At 38.6% G+C, this 20,276-nt stretch overlaps 2 protein-coding genes across 2 annotated transcripts; one reads left to right on the top strand and one right to left on the bottom strand.

The window, feature by feature from the left end:
• Positions 1-1,506: 1,506 nt before the first annotated feature.
• On the bottom strand, positions 1,507-19,237 carry LOC138309115 (serine-rich adhesin for platelets-like). The gene is given in 9 exon segments (XM_069250260.1): positions 1,507-2,891; positions 4,050-4,166; positions 4,169-4,268; positions 4,934-5,265; positions 5,268-8,660; positions 9,706-9,851; positions 10,293-10,781; positions 11,113-11,701; positions 19,144-19,237. Coding segments are annotated over 8 exon segments (5,253 nt in total). The 5' UTR covers positions 11,612-11,701; positions 19,144-19,237; the 3' UTR covers positions 1,507-2,714.
• On the top strand, positions 12,177-13,107 carry LOC138308577 (uncharacterized). The gene is made up of 2 exons (XM_069249623.1): positions 12,177-12,207; positions 12,413-13,107. The coding sequence occupies exons 1-2, from the start codon at positions 12,177-12,179 to the stop codon at positions 13,105-13,107; spliced, it is 726 nt and encodes a 241-aa protein (XP_069105724.1).
• Positions 19,238-20,276: the final 1,039 nt, after the last annotated feature.

Genomic DNA, 20,276 nt, shown 5'->3' with positions numbered 1-20,276 from the left:
CTTTTCAGGTTCCCTTGCATCTTTTCAAGTGCTCTCGAATCTTTTTCATGCGCTCTTAATTGTTTTCACGTGCTCTCTTTTTTTTCATGCACCCTTACATCTTTTCAAGCAATCGTGAATCTTATCAGGTTCTCTTTCATCTTTTCATGCGGTCTCAAATCTTATCAGGTACATTGTATCAGTTTATCTTTCATCTTTTCATGCACTTTTGAATCTGTTCATGAGCTCTTGAATCTTTTCATGCTTTCTGCGTGGTCAGGGGGAATAGCCACACACCGATGTATACTAGCTATATAGTTGGTGCAAGTAGGTCACCTCTTTAGTTCTTTTCTTGATGGCATTCAGTCATAAAAAAATGTTTCATTTCATCTATGGCATAGTGTTGGTTATTCCGTAATGGCATAGCTAGGTTTATAAAATTTCCGCTCTTTAGTGCTGCTGCTGATTTTTTCTTGTTCGATTATTCAGAGATTTAAATTATATAAATCTCTGGATTATTCTAACAAACCATTAATCACCACCTTCGCTTACATGTGTCAAAACTTCAATAATGTCTCCTTTATTCCCATCCTCAATAATCCAAGGGTTATTAACACTGTCATTATATCCACTCCTGGATAGGTCATAGCATCCAAGGGTTACTAACACTGTCATTATATCCACTTCTGGATAGGTCATAGCAAAATTACAGGTTCTATGTGCAACAACAAATGAACAGATTCTTTGGTCCTGTGATGTACACCAAAACAATCGAGTAATGATACCTTGCATGGCTTTGAAGTTGAGCGGTTAATTTAAAAAAAATTAATGAAAACTTTGTAAGCCTATGGCTGGTCTGTTATTTTCTAATGAACTGCCTTCAGATTTGTTATGACATGTTCCAGAGTTGAATTTTATGACAATGATAGCAACACCTGGAGTATCGAGGAAGATTATTTTCTTTTCCTTCTCTTTCTTTTTATTCGTAACCAATGGGATTTATCTTGATGAAAACAAATAACTATTTTTATTAGCTGCGATGACGTAGCTCTGAACGACGGACGGACGATTTCTGACAGATGAGATGGTCGTCGTCGAAGAACGGAGTGGAGGCAGGGTATGATTATTCATTCTACCAATTGTTCTTTTCAATGATGCAGTTGGTCTAGTTCTCCACGTCCTCTTTAGAGGCTCTATACAATTTTTTATCATCAGTAACTTTATACACTGGCAAAAAAGAAGGGCAATGGGTACCTCCCTGTGGAATACCGATAGTATTTCAGGAACACCACTTCTGACTTGTCTTCACCTCCGTGTTGTACCTTTTACGCCATTCTGATCTATACTATCAGAGTTACTTCCCTTTACTTCAGATGAAGTGAAACGAAGGGAAGTAACTCTGTCAGATCAGAATACATTTACACATGCCTGCAGTAATCTGTTATTCCTTTACTTCCATACTTTTGTGTTGTGTAAAGGAGTATAGAATGGTTTTGCCTGACTTGTATATATTGGCTAACAACGATAACAGATGTACACTTTAAAACTGGGAAACATCCATATTTAATAAGATTATATCTACAAACTGTATAAATTATCATCACCTTACAGTCGATTTTGATCAAGATATTTGAACAGGTAAAAAAAATGCGATAAAGATGTCGCGATTTAAACTGTAAACACAAAAAAGCAAAGTAAGCAAAAGCGAACAAATAGTGCGTGATCCAATTAAAATGTAATTACAAATTATTATTTATTTATGACTTACCCATTACTTACTACAAATAAATGTATTTTGCAGAAACTATTTTCACAACCACAACACTATCTCGCGAAATTGCGAAGATACCAACTCCGCAAAGTTTACCGACTAAAAGGAATGTTTGATATATACATTATTGGTGCTAATCACAAAATTATGTAGTAAAAAATGAAAAACTCTCATAGTAGACTCTCTCAGCTGACACTGTATTAGTATGCATGTATGTAGATGGTGAAGTTAAAAGACAATCGCAATATTTCGGAGATATTTCCGTCAGTCTTCTATTCCTGAACATTTCCGGGAGTTTCTTCGACATGTTACGAATGGCCTAAAGCAAAACAATTACTGCCTTAACATCATCATTTCCGAATGATTAAGTTTTTTTCCTGAACATACTACTGTTGGACAATTATATCACAATTGCAATGAAATGAATAGTCATGCATTTTGAAAAGAAAGAAAACTGAACACATATTAAATGTGTCTCCCCAACCTCCATCCCATGATACACCAAGCTCAAGCAACAGAACACAGATCCGACCCCTCCCCATGCTCCATCCAGTTCGAGGGTCACTCCTGAACATATAGTAGACCTGACCCCTACCCTTGCCCTCTCCCGCCCCCGTTCGAGCGTCACTTCTGAACACATTGTAGATATGACCACGTCCTCTCTCCCATCCTATGCGTTCGAGCATCAGAACACGTTTTAAATCTGACCCCCTCCCCTTGCTCCATCCAGTTCGAGCGTCACTCCTGAACATATACCTGGCCCCTCCCCACCCCCCGTTCGAGCGTCACTTTTGAACACATTGTAGATATGGCCACGTCCTCTCCCCCACCACATGCTCCACACGAGCATAAGAACACGTTTTAACTCTGACCCCTCCGCTTAGCTTGCCCCCTTTCCCGTTAGAGCGTCAGTCCTGTACGCATTTTAGAGATGGCCACCTCCCATTGTCCTTAAGCGCGAACGTCAGTCCTGAAGACATTGTAGATCTGTCTTCCCCTTCCGACGTAGTTTGAAGTGTTCATCGCGAACACGTTCCCGGATGTTCTTGAGGTGTTTCACTAGAGAATCGACCCTGATTAGCATATCACCAGTCTTCACAGATCTGCCTTTCAGAATGGACAGTTGGTCGAGTAAATACACCTGCAAATATCAACAATGCAGATGAAGTGTAGTTTAATGTGAAAAAAAAACAATCCAATATTTATTGATGTTAGATAATTATTATTAAGAATTTCCATAAAGAATACAACTCAATACAATGTTCGACAAACGTTATTAATAGATATCCATCGCCAGGATGAGGTTGATAAATATTTGATCCGCTCTTTTGTTTACATGTTTTTTCTCTTTACAAATATCCTCAAAACACATCATGTCACAAATCAATACCAGCCCATAAGAGGAGATAATTTTGTAAGATACAAATACAGGATATATATGACTGTTCCTACGTTTTTCCAGTCACAGAAGGCTCGAGACTGCCCTCCCACACCCTTCTATTCAGGTGTTCCTGGCTGATGCCAGTAACAGGAGGCTCGCGACTGCCTTCTTCCCGCCCCTCTCTCATGATGGTCCTGTTGCTCCCATTGAAAAAAAGTTAGAGACTGTCCATCCGCTTAATAACTTACCACATACACTTTCCTTGTTTGATCCAGATGCTCCTAGCTGATGCTAGTAACAGGATGTTCGCGAATGCCCTTCCCCCTATCAGATCCCATTGAAAGAAAGTTAGAGACTGCCCCCAACTTCCCACAACACTCTTTTCGTGTTTGAACCGGGTGTTCCTAGCTGATGTCAGTCATTGGATGTTCGCGGCTGCCCCTCCCCCATTCCCTCACACACATTTCCTTGTTTGATCCGGGTGTTCGTAGATGATACCAGTCGAAGAAGGTTAGAGACTGCCCTTTTCCCTCACTCCCCTACAAACCCTGTCCGTGTTTGAGCCGGGTGTTCCTTCCTGATGCTAATCACATAAGTTTCGAGACTGCCCTCCTCCCTCACTCTTCTACAAATCCCTTCTGTGTTTGATTCGGGTGTTCCTAGCTGATGCCAGTCATTGGATGTTTGCGACTGCCCCTCCTCCATTCCCTCACTCACCTTCCCTTGTTTGATCCGGGTGTTCGTATATGATGCCAGCCACAGAAGTTTCGAAACTGTCCTATTGCCCCACTCCCCTACAAGCCCCTTTCGTGTTTGGTCTAGGCGTTCCTAGCTGATGACAGTCGAAGAAGTTTCGAGACTGCCCTCCTTCCCAACTCCCCTACTAACACTGTCCTTGTTTGACCCGGTTGTTCCTACCTGGTCCCAATCACAGAAGGTTCGAGACAATCCCCCGTGTTTGACGAGCACTCTTTTGACGACTTTACAGGCTTTGTCACAGCGCGGGAACATCCTCAGAACATCGTCCATAGACACACAAACTTGTACCCTTCCATGATCACATAGGGACACGTCACACCCTCCATGTGGGCATAGCCGCCCTTACAAGGCTGGTCCTTCATGTTTATCGGCACAAAACTGGAAATGTACGGGATTAGGATTCAACTTAAAACACATATCCGTATAGCTGGTTATTTCGCGGCAATTATATTTTCGCGACTTCACGGGGCGTTGCTATGATCACGAAATTTGATCTGCAAAGTGTAGAAAGTATACAAAGTATATAGATTTCCTCGCGTCATGTAGACTATCAAAGCCAGGTCGCGAAAATTAAACTGTGGTAAAGTTTAATTTTCTCGTTTCGGCTAAAATCGCGAAAAATTTTGACCCGCGAAGATAACTGGAAATGTATAACTATCTTTAAATTTACTATTAAAACGTTCACACAGTACAGTCTAATACAGGTACTTTGGTTTTTCTGTATATCTTATAATTGTAAACGAAATATAACATTGATATCACTAATGAAAACAAATTTTATTTGCAAACAAAATTTACTTCATAACCAGATGAAAAAAATTGCAATTATTTTTTCAGACGACTTGATAAAATGAAATACATTTAATCTTCGCTTTCGTTGATTTCCCCAAGGGAGTATTTTCGAAATCATTCGTAACGTCGATGATGTCGGGTTTTTCACGCCATTCTCGGATTTCTTCTTCAATAAAATATGAAGAAAAATATTCGGCCAATCAGAAAGTTGGATGTAGAAAATTAATTATATGCGTATAATGATTACCTACCTAAAGGTGGAAGATCCCATGTCTGAATTGACTGCTTGATTCTGTATGCGTTTTGGCGGGAAGGAAGCAGGTGACGGAAGTGACCTCGACGACGAAGACTGCTTAATGATCTCCATCATTCGTTTTTGTTCTGTTGATAGGTGCTGTATGGCACTGTTGGCTGAAGACATGTCGTTTTGAGTAATGGTTTTCTGCTTTATTCTGAAACTGGTTGAAGGCTCGACATCTCGACTTGAAAGATCGAAAAATATATTCCTTTCTCCATAACGGTTTGAAGTTGTGGCAGCATCGTCACTCTCATCTTCTTCTTTATATCTTTTATATCTGGCGTATGTTTACACGATCCTTTCACGACTGTGTCATGCTTTTTAGAATTGACTTCTAACGATTTATCGGTATCGAATACAGCAGAACTTGTGCTCTCTGTATGTTCTTTGGCGCTCTCTGAGACACTGCTTGAGCTATTTATTACCTTCACCTTACCATCCATATCAGACTCACTAGAAGTACACGTATGTGTACTGTTCTTTGAAGTAGATCTTGCTTTAGTTGACTTCTTTCCCTTTGTCTTTTTACCAGTCTTACCTGTTCTTTCACTGTCTCTGTATATCGAGTTGTCGGATACCTCTGCCATACATTTTCTTGGACTTAAATGTTGTCGAACGCTCCGTCTGATTATATTCACTCCACTCGAAGAACTTTTCTTAGAACGGTTTTTCTTGGTGTCGTCAAAGACATACACTGATCCTTCAAATGGGTCTTCGTTATCAACACTAGCGTCAACACTAGCGTCAGACTTCTTGGCGTTGGTTTCTGTTTGTGTTGTTTGTACGCTGACATCATCGATGTCGTCATGTTTGTTTTCTAGTTCTGTGTTTTCCTCTGGATCAATAACAGCTGTGGTTGAAATTGATTCGACACCCCCAACGACTTCTTCTACCAAGTCTAATTCATCATTTCCAACAATAAGGACTTCGTCAGACGATGTTGGATCTGCAGTATCACTAGGTAATACATACGTAACATCCATTTCGTTCAATGTGGCGATATTTTCCTGATCAGACGCGTCTGTCTGCCCTTCTTCCACTGCAGCAATTTGATATCCATCTTCAGTGCTACTACTTGGATATACGGGCGCAGTTGGGATTTGAAGATCTGGATCAGAAGTTATGTTTCCACTTTGTTCACAGGACAATGAGTCTTTTAGGGATGTGTTGTCCAAACTAGCAGGATGTTCGGTAGATGGCGTTTCTTCCTTTTCACTGGCTGATGTGCTACTGATATTTTGACTATACTCGATCAACCATCGTTTTTTATTGTGTAAATAATGTTTAGTAGATCCTATGTGGACAGCATTTGTTGTACTAGCGGATTTGTCGTTGGTATTGATTTTCAATTCAATTGTTTTCGCAACTTTATCAACACCAGTCTGTTGACACGGGTTCAGCGCCTCATACTTCGGGTGACCTCGAGAGCACGACATTGATAGTTCGTCATTGTGTCCGTCTCTGTCGTTGGAATTCTGTTTTTCTTTGTCTTCGGTCGAAGGAATACCGTGGTGTTCAGAAGTACTACTTCTTAGGTCTAGTGGAATTTCGTTGTTGCGTTGTTTCTGCTGAACATCTTTCTTTATCTTAGTGGAATGTTCCTCAACTGAAGACTTGTGACAATTGCCTTCTTCTCCTCCTTTATCGGTTCTATTCTCCTTCAATCGTACAAATTTTAAAGTCAAATTGTTAACCTCCACTTTGTACTTGTTAGATCGAAGACCCGGAGAGGATGCGCTTTTGCAGACAGCATTCTTGATATCCTTAAAGTCATTGGATTTTAGACAATTTTCACTTTTTGACTGCTTTGGAAGCTCATCTGGACTACTTTCAAATTCAAACTTTGTGTCTGTTATTTCAAGATTTTTCTTTGCATCGTTTGATTTTCGATGCTTTGACAGTTCACTGTCCTTTTCGAGAGTTGACGCGTTTATGCCCCCTTTCCTACGTACTAAATGGGAGACTTCAGTAATTTTTGCATCACTTGGATTCTTTTTTAGAATACCATCATTGGGTTTCTGGATACTGTTTTCTGAATTAACTGGTCTCGCTGTACGTGTGGCAGCCACTCTACCGGCGTCTATCTTCGGCAATGGAGACGACCTTGGCCCGATATTTGCGTTAGGAATAGATCCCCGTAGAGCATCAAAGTCACAGTTGTATCTCCGGAGAGCCATCATAGATTCTACAGTCTGGTTAAACGGATTTGCAGACACTAATTCAAGGAGGTTGTTGGCACTGATTCTGGACTGGCTCACCGATTCATTTCTGTACCACATTTCTTTCTGAGACTTTTGTGAGTCGCGCTTGATGCCAGAAGGATTAGGCAAGGGAAAATCCTTTGGTTTTACTGGCTTTACTACTTTCGGTAAAATTTCGTTTGTAGTTTTCTTTTGGAAACTTTCTCTTCTTACGATTTTATCATGAGTTTTGGTGTCATTTACATTTAAGAAATCGTTTAGGTTTTGTGCAGCATAGCGAGCCTGAGTTTTCTTTATGCTAATCCCATACAAGGAATCGTCTTTTATTCGCCGTGGATGGTCTTTCATGATTTGGTCAATGTTCCACTGCGGTTTTGACTTTGTTGAGCGATTGGGTGGTTCGCTAGCAACTTTTTCGCATGATCTGATTGGCCCAGGTTTTGTATTCAGAAATCCTCCACCTAATTTTTCATTTGAAGTGACCGATATACGGCTCCAAATCCCGCTGTATTTATCAAACGTTTTCTTGGGTAACGGTGCCCGTAAATGACGAAAAGTCTCATCTTTAGTGGGGCTGTTACGAGCCAGATAAGTCGTCGTGTCCAAAGATTTGGTTACGCTCGGTGTAGAGTAATGAGGTAGTTGAGATTGACCGGGTGATTGGTTAGAACGCTGTGAAAGCTGTCGTAAGAAGACATCTGTTGCCGAAGTAGTGTCGTTAACGCTGCGGTAGAGAGCGTTCTGATTTGTCGACCTGTCGTAAATTGATAGCGAGTTCGAAGCTGCAGGTAACCGCTCTATTGGGTGAGATAGAAGTTGTAAAACCGTAGGGCCATCATTTTCACCATCGGAGTTTTCCAACGCGTTACTATTTTTGTTGAGACAAGTATCTTGATCATTACCATACGTTGTTGTTTCTATTGGACTTTTCACCCTTTGTCTTTTTCTTGGCCGTGTCGTTTTATCAAGGTTTTTCGGCTTCGGCACACATTTTGTTGTCAAACTATCATCATCAGTGTTTCCAGATAATCCAAATCGAGCATGCCCCCTGCGACTCGTTGAACGCGTTACAATACGCTTTGTTAGTTTATTTGCTTTCGTTTCCGTTTTCTTTGACACGTTCGAATTCCCTTTTTTAGTCTCTGTACTTTGTATTAAATTAGGACGATCAGAGTCTTCTTCTTTTGAGACAATATTATCATTGTTTTGAACTTCAACAACAGGAGCGAGGACTGGTTTTAGTTCCTTTTTTGCAGGTTCTTTGATTTTATCCTTATCACGGGCCTCCTTTTCCGCCTGGCATATGTCATGCAACGTCTGAGGATTATTCATGTGCACTGGTTTCTGTTTTACTTCACCGATTTTACCGATAAGTTGACCCACTTTTGAAAGGCAGACTTTTTCAAGCCAGTACTGCGGTGCCATCAGGTCCAAAGACGACGTATAATCTTCGTCATCATGAAGGTCAGAAAAATGATCCTGTAAGTGAAAAATATGCATACTGCTATGATAGTAATTAGTAGGTATAGGAAATGTGTTTGGTTGCCGGTGACATAGGAATCGGCCGTGCAGGTAGGGCGTTAGAATTGTACCTGCTGCCCCTATTGCATGATCGTAAAAGGCGACTAAATTTAGGGTCTTATCTGTTCTCTTCTTTTAAACTGACTTTATCTTTCCTAATGCCTCCCTTGGCACCGCCCCACGTTTGGCGTTGTGTTGAGCGTTCGCCCAAGTGAGGAAGGCTCTGGGTTCTGTCCCCAGGCCGAGACACACCAAAGTCTAAAAAGTGGTAGTTTCTGCTCCTGCTTAGTGTCAGCATACAGGGAGTGGGACGACTGGTTCGCCCGTTGTCAGTATAATGTGACCGGGCGAGGTGTGTTACTTGGTGTCTTCGGCGGCAGTGATATAGCACTATAAAAAGGGCAACAGTTCCACTATACAAGAAGACACAACATTAATATACCGCAGTCTCCCAATACACGCACCTCGAACAAATAACACGCAACACACCGCATACATGGGAGGCCGTAATTATATGACCATAGCTAGCTGTTTATAAGACGTTAATTAATGAATCAAACAAACAACCTAGGAATAGTTACTGTGAAATCAATTATTTTTGTTAGGCTCAATTTTCGTGTATTATAAAAGTTTATAATTCCGTTGGCACTTATATTCGTGGAGAAGATCGGAAATACTGTTGACACTCGAGCGGAAATAAGCTCTGCCATACAACACAGTTACAATCATAACCGGAAATCGAACAGTGTTTTACAGGTGTAAAAGTCACCTCTGTTACAGTTTCATCGTTAAAATGTTCCTTGGCAAAATATCAAAAAACTGTTGCATTGAAACATATAGACAGTGTATAATATTTGTATTTCATAATTTCTTATTTCGTTATAAAATGCTAAAGTTGGGGCATTTTTTTCTTAAAATCTTTTATGTTTATGCTAACCTACAGATATACGAAAGATTTGACCTGCGTATCGATGCATAAAATGTGGATTATTGGTTCATTTACCTTGAAATTGATTAAACTTGATGTGAGTAAAGGTAAAATGTCCGTTTTACCACTATCTGGTTTTCCAGCAAGACATCGCAATTCCATCACCACAGCATCCCATGAAATTAGAATATCCTTTGATGTCATGTGTACCCATGGAACATCTGAAAACATACCCGAGGAAAAGTATAACATGTTCATGCGGAGTGACATGAATCACAAAAAAAAATATTATCAAGACGGATATATAATTACAGTCTCCTTCTGAAAGAGGATCAAAATAAATCATTGGTAGCTTAGCAAAAGACTGCCATCTTAAGATTTGTGGTAAAGACATGGCAAAGATCATTACTGTATTCTGCCAGCATTAAGTCTCTTTGGCAATAAATCCAAATCTTTTAGAACTACATGTAGTATCAAATCCGTCATGAAGCCCCCTATTATTCTGATTATGACTTCATGCAACTTGGTTAGAAAAAAATACATCGATGTAGGAAGATCAATCTGACTTAGGATACAAATTCCTGATTTACTCTTTCTAATTAATTAAGATCATAAATATGGGGACCAGACTGTAATAAGAGCTTTTATCATTCTATACTTACTCCATCCGTGTCTCATTATTTTCCAGTTGGTGAAACATCGCCCTTCTATACAGAGGCAGCGTCTGATTTCATTGTTTGATTTGTCTATATGACCAGCTACAAACTCGCTGCATAGTCTGTCTAGGTATTCGTGCAGTTGAGGAAATGTCGCCGAAATTTCTGACCCTGAACAGAACCCACCGTCGTCTGTTCCCTTGCCGCCTGCCTTCAGAATTGGCATGACAATGTAACCGACCTGGTTGGTTTTGCCAAAGGTGTTGGGAATCACTTGCTCTTTCCTTGGTAATAACCGTACTGTTTCAATAGTTGGATATCTAATTCCTAGAAACTCTTTCTTTATGTCAGGTTCTCTGTCTGTAGAAGATTCCGGCTTTCTGAGTGAGCAGTCGCTGTCATGTTGATAGATGCCATTGCCGTTGTCTGAATCGATGCTATTCTTTTTCATGTCCACCTTATTTCCATCGGTGCTGTCATGTTTGCCAGATGGCCCTGTGTAAAGACAAAAGTAGTCATTCAGATTTTAACACGATTGTTAAAGCCTTGGATAGAGATTGGTCTAGTTTCAGTTCTGCGCTTCAACGTGGACTTTGATATGCAAATTGTGTTCAAATTCATGTATCAAAATAACCTCTAATGAGAATCTGGTGGTGACAGCGAAGCCAATGGAGATAACTTTAAAGACGGTGTTTTTTATGGGGGTATATTTTGTTCAAGAAAAAAGGACTGCGACAACCTACTAGGAAAATAAGCATTGGATCATCTCTTCGTATCATATCGTGTCTTCTACTTTAAAGCACTTGTTATTTATGCATACATGTACCTTTATCGGAGGAGCTTGAAGTGTGTTCAACACAGGATTGCGACCTGGCATAGTGACATCTTCTACTACAGATGTCATGTGACGTACCATGCTTGAGCCATACCATCTCCCAAAGACTATCAATATTGTCCTTCACAAACTGCAAAACAACAAGGAGCGTACCGGAAGTTACCAACCGGAAATTCCTCAAAAAGTTCATTTGTTGCTTTGGTGTACACGCTTGCATCTTGCTCCCTTCCCATGGATATCTGCTGACAACCTTGAGAGCGTTCAGTACGATGTCACATTCAGGATCGGAGCAGGATGGGAAAAGCACTTCTTTCACATCAGACCAGACTGCAAATCGAGAATTGTTGTCCTCCACGTGTGGCATATGGTCTATGTATTTTGATGCCAGCTTATATCGACATTTTTCATCTTGTTTTGACGATGCCAGTTTTTGTTTTGAGACTATCTGAACCCTCGAATCCGGTGGCTTCTTCTTAGATTCGCAGCCCATTTTACTGGTCGCTTGGTTACAAGATTTCAGCAAGTCCAGGGGTCGAGCACAATGTTACGTCATTGAGTTACTCTTATCAATCAGCATTATCTGGAAAACGAAAAAAAAATCAAATGTGTCAAAGAGGAATATCTTAGAACACATAAATTTCCCAACAGAAAACTGGGCATCGGGATTCCTTAAAGTAAATGGCGCCTACAACAACGCATTGTTATTGTTATAACAAATAACTAAAAAGGACGTCAACGATGTTTTGATCCGTTTCCATCATCGCTTTGACGACATAAAAAAGTGAATAATACATACTTAATTAAAATCAACAAAAACGTTAACTTAAAGTTGTATTTCTGGTAATTTTCACTGTAACGATACATTACTTAAACATTTGATATTTGAACATGCACATGTAACTTATTGATTTAGCTCCCCAAAAGAATATGTCGGCCTATAAGAGCGCCGAAATCTAGGGATCATATATTCCTGGTTTTGAATACAGCGCCTTCAATCACCGCCATGTTCAGTACCTTCGGCTTTTGTCGGCATTCCGAATCGTACCACGTGACTCATGTCTACACGTCCTGCACGTGGTGATCCAGGTACCTAATTAAAATAATTAAAAATACTTCCAGTGCTGCAACTTTATAAAAAGTGGTAAAAGTAGAAAGTTTAAACCTCGGACAGACGGGGAAAAATGTGTATAACACTTAAACAGTTTTCACTATGACAAAAAGAGCGAAAGTGATAGACCATACAACTTTAACACAGACCCGGGAGTTAGAAATGTTTATTTCGTCTTACAAGGAAAGAAGAGATTCATTTTCGTAGCCGACGACACGACGATTTACTCAAACTACCCCAAACCACCCAAAACTACTCAAAACTACCCCAAACCACCCAAAACTACTCAAAACTACCCCAAACCACCCAAAACTACTCAAAACTACCCCAAACCACCCAAAACTACCCCAAACTACCCTAAACCACCCGAAACTACCCGAAACTACCCCAAACCACCCAAAACTACCCCAAACTACCCCAAACCACCCAAAACTACCCAACACTTCCCCAACCAACAAAACCACCCCAAACTACCTAAAACTACCTCAAACCACCCAAAACTACCCGAAACTACCCCAAACCACCCAAAACTACCCCAAACTACCCCAAACCACCCAAAACTACCCAACACTTCCCCAACCAACAAAACCACCCCAAACTACCTAAAACTACCCCAAACCACCCAAAACAAAACTACCCCATACTACCCCAAACCACCCAAAACTACCCAACACTTCCCCAACCAACAAAACCACCCCAAACCACCCAAAACTACCTCAAACCACCCAAAACTACTCAAAACTACCCCAAACCACCCAAAACTACCCCAAACTACCCCAAACCACCCGAAACTACCCCAAACTACCCCAAACTACCCCCAAATCACCCAAAACTACCCAACACTTCCCCAACCAACAAAACCACCCCAAACTACCTAAAACCACCCAAAACTCCCCAAACTAATACTCCAAATCACCCAAACCTACCCCAACCCACCCACAACTACTCAAAACTACATAAAACCACCCAATACTACCCAAAAATACATAAAACCACCCAAAACTACACTGGGTCCATCCCAAATCACCCCAAATCTCCCAAATCCAACCAAAACTAGCGCAAATCAACCAAAACTACACAAAACCACCTAAAACATACAAACAATTAAAGGCCCAATATCCGTATCTTTCTTATTTTTTTCTTGATTTAGAAGAATGTTGAAAAAAAATCCTGTTGTAAATCATGCAGAGACAGGACTAAATCGAAGTCAAGATGAGCGATAATGATTCGTAATATTTCTTTAAAAATCAAATAAATATTAACTATTGCTAGGTGGGTCCCACTTAGTCAAACAAGCCGAAGTTAGCCGACAATGTAACGTCTTTGCCGAGAACGTCATGTGACTACTGTAACTACGTAACGTCTGTCCGAACTCTTCCGAAAACGGGTCATGAACTTTCCGACTTCCGTTCGGCAATACTCGTAACTTCTATGGCGACCAGTTTAAAATGAAGGCATGTTTACATGTATCGACTTTCAACAACTGCTGTACCAAAGTTATCAAAAAAACATTATGAATATTCTTTAATATATCTTAATTTTAACTACATCTACAAATACTAACAATATCGGAGTCGAATTTAACTTGAATTTTTGTTGATAGTTACGTATAGTGTGGCTTTAAGCCAGAGCATATTAAGATAACGTTTAGAATATAACCTACACTGATAATAAAAGTTCAAACTATGTTTGTAATAGCGGTTAACTTCCTTTGCAGGAGATGTAGTAATGAATTTATGAATCGTAAGTGTCTTTCTCAAGTATATATACATATAGGTTCGTGAGGAAAAACATGCAAGTTTATTAAAACGACTATGTTGTATAACCTTTTAATAAACTTCCGTGCTTTTTTCGGGTGTTTTCCCCCCGACAAAATGATGTAACATAAATTCTATGTTGAATTTCGTGACTGTTGTAAATATGTTTCTCTACACAATGTATTTTGTAAAGAGACTAATAAAGTTTGAAGTTTGAAGTTTAACATACGCCAAAGTCTCATAAAAACATTAGTACCATCATCATCATTATCATCGTCATCGTCATCATCATCATCAAACTTTATTTCCTCCTCTAGTGGAATGATTTCCGCCGTCGTCCTAATTACCACACAATACTCGGATTATCAATGTGGCAGACGGCAAAACAGCGAAATGAATCTTCAATTTTAACAAAGATTATGGAGGGAACCTTGCATTTATTTGCATGGTGGTGTAACCTCATCTTAGGACATCGATAGACATTTTCTTTTGTTATGGGTGGTTTTTAAGAAAATTAAATATTTTGTTTCGGAAAGATAGTGGGCCTTTAACAGAGTAAATGGTAAACTATTATTCTTTGGCGCGAATTGTTATCATACTGCAGGCTATATTTCACATTTGGAATAAATGCGTAGCGTTCGCGATGAACTGCGCCGATTTCATCAAGAATTAATTTTTGGTAACATTGCCCTTCGTTTTCGCCGGCCTGAAAGAGTTGGAGCAAATGTAGGAGACAAAAAGACAGAGTTCAGACGACAATGCTTCTTGTAGAAAACTAACACGAAGAGCACTGGATGGTCACAGTTAGAGCAGAAATGAAGTATGACATAGCGGAAGATAACTCCTATATGTATAGGTGACTGATATTGCCAATGTAGAACACATGTTACACAACAGGTATGAAAACGCAATTTTTTTTCAATTTAAAAAAAAAACAAAAACAAACCAAGGACGTAGATACAAAAAAATGTACTTATAAACCTTGCAAAAATAAAAAACCAATGTATCTATCACCGTGTATCATTTTATGGATAAAATGTCAAATGACAACTTATAGAGGTCGTTTTTCAAGTAAATTGGTCACATTTTCAATTTAAAAAGTGTAGAGCCATGACATCACCTTGTCGTAAACCTCTTACTCTTCATTAGTAATTTGAAAAATCTCGAAACCCCATTTTTTGTCTGTTTCATTTCTCTCTACAGTAGCTCTGTACACTAGAGTCTCAATTAGTCAATCAATTCATACCAACATGATTTGATTTAAAAGGAACACTCTACTTGCATAAATCTAAGATGAACATTAACTAGTGTTAATTGTCCAACAATGGGAAATTGTTAGTTTAGAAAATGATAGAATCGCCTAATTACAGCTATCCCTTGATATCCGCCGGTGTAACGTTGAATATGGACCTCCGTTGAAAATTGACCTTGGGTCAGTTTTCAACGTTGAAAACGGACCCCGAATGCCGTTGAAAATTGAACATGCCGTTGAAAATTGACGGTGTCTAGGGTCAATTCTCAACGGCAGGTCTGTTGAAAAATGACCGTTGAAAAATGACCTTGGCAAACTATCAACGGATGGTCTGTTGAAATATGACCCTAGTACATTCACATATATAACTGTTGCACAAACCAGAAACATATATACATATGTATATAAATTATGTTTCTGCACAAACATAATTCTCTAATTCTGTTATCGCCATTCCTAATATAAGCGACCCTTCTGTGCTGGTATTTAAATTACGTAATCACCTCGATTTGAATTGAAATTTGGTATTGTTATCATCGTATCAAATACCTCATTTAAATATTTTGTATGTTTATTATGGAGAATACAAAACTTACATTTTTTATAGTTATTTTGTTCGCCCGTGTAGATAATGTTAATTTTACTGTTCTCAGACTGAGGAATTGCTATATGACACTGTGGTAACGTAGTAAATAAAAAGGAATTGTTATGTGGTGTTCACTTCCGAGTACCAGTGGATAGTGTTACAAAACTATAATTATGGGATATTATTAATTTGTTTCTTAATGATTTTTTTATGATTATATTTTCGACGATTTTACGTTTGTCAGATATTCAGTAATTTTTAATATATATTTATTCCCTTATCTGCGTATGGGTCACTTATGTTGTGTTCTGCGTGTGGTTGTGTTTTGTTGTTTTGTGGTTGTGTGTTTTTGTGTTGTGTGTGTGTTTGTTTGTGGTGTGTGTTGTTGTGTGTTGTTTTGTTGTTGTGTGATGTTGTGTTGTTATTTTATGTGGTGTTGTGTTGTTGTGTGTTGTGTTGTGTTGTTATGTGTGGTTGTGTCATGTTATTGTGTTGTGTGGCATTGGTGTGTTGCTGTGTGCTGTGTGGCTGTGTTTTGTGTTGTGTTGTTGTGTGTTGTGTTGTTGTTCCGTGTTTGTGTAAAGCGTTGTTACATGGTGTTTTTTGTGATGTGTTGTTGCGTAATGTTGTGTACTGTTGTGTTGTTGTCGGGTTTTGTGTTGCTGTGTATTGTTGTTGTATGTTGTATTGTGGTTGTGTTGTGTGTTGTTGTGTTGTGTTGTTGTATGATGTTTTGTTGTGTGATTTTGTGTTGTGTTATGTTGTGTGATGTTGTGTTGTGTTGTGTGATGTTGTTGTGTGTTATTGTTTTGTTTATGGGTGGTGTTGTATTGTTGTTGCGTGGTTGTGTGTTGTCGTTGTGTTGTGTGTTGTGTTATGTGTTGTTGTTTGATGTTTTGTTGTTATGTTGTGATGTGTTGTGAGGTGTGTTGTGTTTTTGTGGTGTTGTGTGTTGTTGTTGGGTAGTGTTGTGTTGTTGTTGCGTGTTTGCGTGATGTGTATAAATTTGTGTTATGTTGTGTGATGTGCTGTTGTGTGCTGTTGTGTTGTGTGATGTTGTGTTGTGTGATGTTGTGTTGTGTAGTGTTGCTATTGGATGTTGTTGTATTGTTGTTGCGTGGTTGTGCGTTGTGGTGTTGTTGTGTTGTGTGTTCTGTGATGTTTTGTTGTGATGTTGTGTCGTATTGTTGTGTAATGCTGTCTTGTGTTGTGTGTTTTGTGATGTTGTGTTTAGTGTGATGCGTTGTTGTGTTGTGTGATGTTATGTTGTTTGATGTTTTGTTGTGTGATATTGTGTTATTTTGTTGTGTTTTGTTGTGTGATGTGATGTGTTGTTGTGTGGTGTTGTGTTGTGTAGTGTTGTTGTGTTGTTGGTGTGTTGCTGTGCTGTGTGATGCTGTGTGGTTTCGTGGTGTTGTGGTGTCGTGTTGTGTTGTTGTGTAAAAACGAGTTCTTATGGGGTCACTTTTCAACGGGGTCTATTTTCAACGGGTCGGTGTAAAAAGTGCGCAGAAAGTTCAGTTTTCAACGGTTTTCGGGGTCATTTTTCAACGTTGAAAAATGACCCGAGGTCAGTTTTCAACGGGGGTCCATTTTCAACGTTACACCGGCCGTGCGTAACCTTTGATGTAGCTTGCGGGTGCCAGGCTCACGGGGATCTGAGAATCAGTTACAGATTATTTAAGGATTAACTTGAATAGATTTTTTATGTTATGGAGATATAACACAAAAATCTGAGTGTACTCTAAATAAACCGCGAAGCAAAACTGAATTATATAATCATGGACCCAACAGAGTGCCCTAAGACCATTTTATACGTTTAAGAGGTCTAGATAAAAAAACACATCACTATTTTGGAGAATTAATCATTATTTTTCTGTATCACCAAGTGTTAGAAAATCGGAATTTATCCTACAAGCCTTTAAAATGAACAGTCGGGCAAGGATGGCTAAAATCGGTAAAAATGGTGTGAATGTATCCAGTATAACTTCTTATGGAATAGAAAAATAAACTTTCTCGTCAAAATCTGTCTGCGTACGTAGAAATTAATTTAAAGTATAGGAACCTAAAACGTCCCGTCCCGGCTGACTATGTCCGTGGTTACATTTCCACGCAGCCTCGCTTTCAATGCTTTCAACTTTTCTTTATTTCAATGGTCAGAACTGGGAAACGTAAGCAGAACTTGACCGTCGTATTAATATGTGAAAACTTTTGGAAGGCCAATGAACGCATTTAGACTGGTTTTCTTTGCCCGACTATATATTCACTTTAAGAATATAGGTCATTTCTAAGATCCTGGTATAACTGACAATTTAATAAAACATGACACTCATCTTCTATTTGATCATGACAGTTAAAAAGATAAGACATTTCTTCTAAATCTTCCGTCAATGACTAATGTTAGGCAACGTCAAATTTCTTCAGCTTTGCATTGGTGTTCTTTTTACTCGATAAGACAAGTATTTGTTGAGCAAAATGTTTTTTGTTCCCGGTTCAAAGGCGTTTCGCGTGGTGTTTAGTAGTGTAACGAGACAGTGACGAATCCTTTTCCTTCAAATTCTTGGTTAAGATGAAAGACAGATATCTGTTATTACTCTAGTGTCCTTCTCTATTTCCAGTCTTTTACAATCTACATGTACAAATGTATCGGTATCTTCAAAATATATGGGAGGTTTCTAGTAGGGGAGAGTGGGGATAGTTGAGCCAATTTGTGCATATTAAAGCTCTATAGCGGACCTCGGAAGTTTTTAAAGTCTAGGAAACCTAATGAAAAACAGTTAGTTTTTATAATAGTTTGTATAAAATATCATAAATATTTATAATAGTTTGTATATGTATACTACGATGTATCGTTTCTATTCACAAGATGTGGGAAAACTGATTGCGGTAGATTTCGCAATAAAAGTAAGTGAATAGGAGTATTCATAAATAGGAATGCATGAAAAGAGACAGAAAATAATTAGCTTCCAAAGATTTACACAATAATACTGTGTGCAGAACATACATGTTAGGAAATGTCAAACGCATAAAGAAGAGAAAAATGGACGTTGGATGCATATTGCATCTTTCTTTTCTTATCTTTTCCAGAAACATAAATTTCTGCTGTTTCCTCTTTTTCTTCTTTAAAAAAATATCGGTAAAATTGGTTATTTTTGCTCTCTTTTCATGTTAAAAATATTTTTTGACAGCGTGAAAAATTTAGAGATCAAATTTAGACATAGAAATCTACTGTTGTTATATACATCTGTAAACCATACATGTATTTAAATAGTAGTGATAAGAATTAAATATATTTCAAATTATGCAGGCAAAATCTTACCAAATATAAACTTTCTAATTTTACGTGAAGTAAATGTCCGTCGCCTCTTCCCGTTCTTCAACGGTCATGTTAGAAATTAGAACGACCTCTCGTGTCAGAACGGGAAGTTTTCACGTTTTCCCGCAATTTATACATTGCATGTGTTTATTCTATTCGTAGTCTCTCTATTCATTCTACATTTCCCAAAAGTCTCCGATAGTCCATGAATAAACATTGTATTTTGATTGGGTAAAAACATAATATATTTCATTTGATTTCTCGTGTTATACGTAAAATTATGTTTTTCGTAATAAGAAAAGTCTAAATATTTGTAGTAACCCATGAATGCACTGTTACACAGACACTATCAGACATATTTTTCTAAACACGTTATCACGTGACGTCTAGGAAAACATGGCGCTTGAATATTGATGAGTCTCAGTAGTGTGCAGCAAGGACACCTTCTATTTGGGTGTATATTGCAGCTGGATGAAAAATTCCTTCTGCAAGAGTGATCCTTAGAACACAAGCTATTGCAATCACTTTATCTGTGGGATGCTTAAGGTTTGTATTTTTCAGACACGACTGTTATTTACTCATCATCATCTCTGCTTGTACGCATGCGGCCGTATTGATATGCAGAAACATGTGATTCTATGAAAAATACGCCAAAAACAAATCCAACGTTGACAATGTGCTTTTCTATTCACGGAAACACCGAAAGCTTGTGTGCTAAAAACAAATCGTAAATTGTCACAAAGGACAATCGCATTAATCATCTGGCTATTGGAAGCCCTCGTGTTGTTTTCCGGTCATTGTTATTTTTAGAAACCACGATGGTTATTATTATTATTTACGATTTTATCATGAATGACATATGTATGTTGACAATTTGACATCTTTAGATGCATAAATAGGGATGAGCTATGGCAGACTAAATAAAATTTACTTGATATGTTTTATTTATGCATTCTCACTTATATTTTATATTTCTAAAGATATGGCCAATAAATATATTGTTTATAACCTCTAAGTTACATTATATGCTGGGCCTTAGACAGAACTCATTTCCTACCACTAGGCCTAGGGTCATGATGCAAGATTTAAGAAAATTCCATCATATCTGATGAACCTTCATGAAGTTAATGTCTTCT

This window comes from Argopecten irradians, chromosome 15, assembly GCF_041381155.1.
Source record: "Argopecten irradians isolate NY chromosome 15, Ai_NY, whole genome shotgun sequence".
NCBI classification, from domain to species: Eukaryota; Metazoa; Mollusca; class Bivalvia; order Pectinida; family Pectinidae; genus Argopecten; species Argopecten irradians.
This window is presented reverse-complemented; position numbering and strand designations above follow the sequence as displayed.

Excerpts from the sequence above, each read along its gene's own strand:
- LOC138308577 (XM_069249623.1), top strand. The coding sequence starts at position 12,177 with ATGTCTACACGTCCTGCACGTGGTGATCCAG. Across the intron at positions 12,208-12,412 it reads TCCTGCACGTGGTGATCCAG|GAAAGAAGAGATTCATTTTC; the intron begins GTACCTAATTAA and ends TCGTCTTACAAG.